Source organism: Danio rerio, chromosome 20 (assembly GCF_049306965.1).
Source record: "Danio rerio strain Tuebingen ecotype United States chromosome 20, GRCz12tu, whole genome shotgun sequence".
Lineage (NCBI taxonomy): Eukaryota > Metazoa > Chordata > Actinopteri > Cypriniformes > Danionidae > Danio > Danio rerio.
The window spans coordinates 58,010,001-58,015,532 of record NC_133195.1 but is presented as its reverse complement, the minus strand read 5'-3'; the positions used below and the strand labels follow the sequence as shown (position 1 = coordinate 58,015,532).

At 37.9% G+C, this 5,532-nt stretch overlaps 1 protein-coding gene across 1 annotated transcript in view; it reads right to left on the bottom strand.

The window, feature by feature from the left end:
- fkbp3 (FKBP prolyl isomerase 3) overlaps window positions 1–5,532 on the bottom strand; it is a 17,530-nt gene continuing 11,998 nt past the window's right edge. The window contains 3 exon segments of the mRNA NM_001077770.1: window positions 1–158; window positions 277–374; window positions 2,159–2,226. Of these exon segments, the coding sequence (NP_001071238.1) occupies window positions 104–158; window positions 277–374; window positions 2,159–2,226 (221 nt within the window). The 3' untranslated portion in view covers window positions 1–103.

Genomic DNA, 5,532 nt, shown 5'->3' with positions numbered 1-5,532 from the left:
TCAGGGTTTGTCTTATTTATTGTCGCTTTACAATCATGCAAAAATAGTCAGAAAAGGTACAATATTCTGAATAACGTCCAATCATGAACACAAATACTGACGATCAATCGACGGCCACCAGCTCCACCTCGAAGATCAGCTTGGCGTTGGGAGGAATTCTGGGCAATGAGGGTTAAGGGCAAACCTGTGAATCTTAAAGAAGTTCATTTGTGTGTGAACTACCCCTTTAATCAGCAGTGTGTGTAGTGTGTGTAGTGCGGAGACAGAAAAGGATACTTGGCGTCAGGAAGACCTTTTTTCCCATACGCCCATTCAGACTCGATCTCCAGCCGCGCCGTTTCGCCTTTACTCATCGTCAGCAGACCCTCATCCCACTGAAACACACACACAAATAAATAAATAAATAAAAACATGTGCATGCATACAAACAAACAAACAAATAGGTGCACACACACACACATACCAATATACACATGAACACACAGACAGACACGCACACACACACAAATAAATAAACATGTGCATGCATACAAACAAACAAACACAAATAGGTGCATACACACACACACACACACACACACACACAACAATATACACATGAACATACACACACACACACACACACACACACACACACACACACACAAAAAATAAACATGTGCATGCATACAAACACAAATAGGTGCGCGCGCGCACACACACACACACACACACACACACACACACACACACACAAATAAATAAACACATGTGCATGCATACAAACAAACAAACACAAATAGGTGCATACACACACACAGACACACACACACTAATATACACATGAACACACACACACACACACGCAAGCAAGCAAGCACGCACACACACACAAATAAATGAACATGTGCATGCATACAAACACAAATAGGTGCGCACACTCACACACATGCACACACACAGAAATAAATAAACACATGTGCATGCATACAAACAAACAAACACAAATAGGTGCATACACAGACACACACACTAATATACACATAAACACACACACACACGCGCAAGCAAGCAAGCTCGCACATACACACACACACACAAATAAATAAACATGTGCATGCATACAAACCCAAATAGGTGCACACACTGACACACACACACACACTCACATGTACACACACACACAGAAACAAATAAACACATGTGCATGCATACAAAAACACAAATAGGTGCACAAACACACACACACACACCAATATACACATGCACACACAGACACACAAATATATACACAAACATGCATGTGCATGTGAACACACGCAAATAAAACACTCACACATATATGCGAACAGACACACAGAGAATACACAAACATAAACATTAATACAAACATACAAAAACATGCAAAACACACAAAAAATATGTGCACACACAAACACACACACACACACACACACACAAACAAACACACACACACACACAAACACACAAAAGCACAAGCCCTCATACACACACACACAAACAGAAACACATGAACACACAAAAACCGAAAGACAGACACACAATCATGAACGCACACAAAAACGCCTGTGTGCAAACACACACCAAATACAAAAACACAAACATGAAGACCCAAACATGTACGCAGACATGCACACGAACACGTCAACACAATTACAAAACCAGCACAGCAGAAACTGACCCAGGATCAGTTTAAATGTCCCATGAAATCAAGATAATTATGTGTGTTATTATCAGTAAGCATATCTGTATTCTAGTGTCTCCAAAACAGACACAACTCATATTAGAAGAGATAACCCTGATGTAATCAATCAAGGATTGTTTTTGCCGTCCCCTCACACTTCAGTTTCTCATCAAATTTTCTGACCAATCAAATGCTCTCTAGTGTCTGACCTGCCCAGCCCCCACCTTCTCATTGGCTGTTCATTTGACGTGCTCGAGCTCAACCGCTGGCAGAGCTGTGAGGAAAAGCAACACGCTATTGGCTGAGTTATTAAAAATAGGAGGAGCTACTCCATGCCCCGCCCTCTGCATGTCTCAGTTGAGACTACGCCAAACATCCAATAGACAAACTCCACATTGAAAGCATCTGTACATCTGACTGAGCTGAGATCAGTGTGTGCTGCACATCTGCATGAGGAACGGATCAGTAACTCACTCCTCTGATGACTTTTCCCATCCCAACCTTAAAGCTCAGCGGTTTCGACTGCTTCTTCTTTTTTGCAGCTGAAAGACCAGAAGAGAATCAACATGAGCAAACATATCAACATCCAGATCACTTACAGCAGCTGACCTGAGATCAGCCTACAGCAATACAGCTCATTAAAACACCTTAAAGGGCATCCATTATGGAGAAATCACTCTAATCACAGGTGTGTGTGAGCAGTGTGTGTGTATCTCCAGCCTCTAATAATAATCATGAGTGAACTGTGTACTAATCAAGCTTGATGAACACAGTCTGCAAACACACTTTGATTGACATTCTCCTTGTGTATGATGTCATCAGAGAGGGAAAGCCCCGCCCACTAGTGTCCATCTCATTAGCATAAGCCGCAGCCCTGAGTGAGAAGCAGCCGTCTGACTTCACATACACCCTTTGGGGCAGGGGTGGGCAATTCATTTTTCCAAGTGGCCACATTAGTCTCTGGGCGGTTTTAGAGGGTCAGACCAGTACAGTTCATTTGCATTTAAAAAAAATCATTGTGAAACTATTCAATAAACATTCATAAAAGCTGTAAAGTTCAAGAAAGGATCAATTTTACACCACAAGTATTTTAAAGACTATATCAACCTCATATAAATGCCACAGGGTTGTTTGTTTGATTGCTTCACCTTAGTTATCTTTAATTTATTCATTCCTCCATTTACTTATTCATTTATTTATTTATAATTTATGTCCGTGAGAGAATTCTAGCCAGTGTTGAGCTAAACTACTGCACTGGTGAGATGGAAATGTGATGTAATGATCATCACTGAGAGATGATCTGTATCTGCTAGGGCTGGCCGATAAAATCGCTATCAGTATTTATTGAACAAACCCCATTTCAAAATAAATTAATTAATAAATTATATATAATTAAAAAACACAGTTGAAGTCAGAATTATTCGCCCCCCTCTGAATTTAGTTTTTAAATATTTCCCAAAAAATGTTTAACAAAGCAAAGAAGTGTTCACAGTATGTCTGATATTTGCTCTTCTGGAGAAAGTCTGATTTGTTTGATTTCGACTTGAATAAAAGCAGTTTTTAATTTTTTAAACATCATTTTAAGGTCAATATTATTAGCCCCTTTAAGCTATAGTTCTTCCCTATAGTCTACAGCAGGAGTTTTCAAACACTAGTGGGTCGCACAGTGAACAAAGGTGGGTCGCGCAACGTCACATAGCTGCAGTTGTATTTACATTGCGGTGAATCAAAACCAGTATGATTGACAACAATAACTCAAACCTCTCACCCTAAAATATTTAAAGTGTGTTTCCTACAAAAAGACAAAGCTGGTTATGTTTTACAGCTGTCTTTTCCTTTTTTTCCACTCGACATTATGACCACTGCTCCGTTTGAGCCCTCGCAATCTGCGTTTAGCCGGTAGAGCTTTCAGTAAGGGACCGTCGGAAAAGTGCTTTTATTTTCATTTTTATTTTTTTTATTTTTTTTTCGCTCGGTCCTGCGTGCTTTATTTTAAACACTACTAATTTTCTCTTAAACGAGCACAAACAGTTACTAAAGTAGTCGAATGCTTCGTTATAGATCTGTGCATTCTTACATGAACACCTCTGTTATCAAACAAAACACAATGAGAAAATGACTATGGTAACTTTAATCAATATGCAAACACAATTAAACGGGAAGTAGATTTTACAGCTTTATTTATTTCTGTATAGGCCGTTGATTTTAATAGGTTAAACCTTTTATTTTATTGTCAATATTTTCTAATGTTTGCTATGTATTCAATTATTTGAAGCCATTTGTTGTCCCAAATTTTAACATCTCAACGTTGACAGATTGCTAATCAATAAATAGCTATAGTGCTATCTGTTAGTTTAACGTCAGCTAATGTTATGGAAGGGCATAGATGTTATGGAAAATAGTAATAGTAATGTAACTACCCCATCATTCCTTCCTCAAGCAAATGTGTAAATATTAGATCAATTTAGCATTAATGTTAATTGCCATGGCATATTTATCTGACGTTTTCCCAGCTTGTAGTAGTCAATAAAAAAGCTAGTTAGTTTCTTATGACTATACACTAGCAGTGGAATTTACTGAGATGTGACGGGGCTTGATTAAAGGTTGATCATATTCTCTGCTGAAAAAGAAGAGGATCTTTTTCAACCAAACAATGATCAGAGTTACAGCCAGCATCCCACAAAAAGCACTTCGAGCCTCATCTTGTGCATATCAAATAGCAAAATCCAAAAAGCCGCATACCATATATTTTTGACTGCTTTGAATGGATAAATTTTTTTACCCATTTTTCCATATTAAAATATTATGCTGGGTCTTGAGATTGAATTACTTGCCAAGGTGGGTCCCGGAATAAAAAAAGTTTGGGAATCCCTGATCTACAGAACAAACCATCGTTATACAATAACCTGCCTATTTACCCTAATTAACCTATAGTGAAGCCTTTAAATGTCACTTCATAGACACAAGAAGTGTCTATGTTTATAGAAAAAGTGTAGAAATGTTTCTAGAAGTGTCTTGAAGAATATCTAGTCTAATTTAATGTGCTGTGATTATGACAAAGATCAGTTATTAGAAATGAGTTATTAACACTATTATGATTAGAAATGTGTTGGAGAAATCTCTCTAATAAGCAGAAATTGGGGGGAAAATAAACAGGGAGCTAATAATACGGATTGCAACTATATATAAATAAATAAATAAATAATTGAATAAACACTTCACACAGACTGATCAGAGAAGTGCAGCAGGCAGCATGGGGAACAGGGGCTGTAAAATGCCCAGGTCTGATTTACAGACATCAGAGAATCATTTAAGATCTTGTAAAAGGGGCAGAATACTGTAGGTCTCCTTTAATACACTGATCACGGCTGAGGCTTTTATTCCATTTCAGAGACCTTAATAACTGCAGAAATAAGCCCTATTTGCACGAGACTGGTTTTACTTGACAACGTTAGAGAAATTTCTCCAAATATGCAAAAAACAAAACAACAAGTATAGACAGGTATAAGTGAATGGAAAAAACAAACAACACCCTCCTGTGAGACATTTATTTCTCAAGTGTTTCTCAAATGTTGTTGAACAGATTCAGGAATTCTTCACAGTGTTTCCTCTAATATTTGTTCTTCTGGAGAAAGGCTTATTTGTTTTATTTTGGCTAGAATAAAAGCAGTTTTTAATTGTTTTAAACACCATTTTAAGGACATTATTATTCGCCCCCTTAAACTATATTTGGTTTGGATTATCTCCAGGGGTTGGTTCTTCGTACGTGGATTACTCAATTAGCTGGATTTTGTTGTTGCTTTGACATGATCCAGGATCGTTTCATTCTTCAAAACTCATCTGAGAGT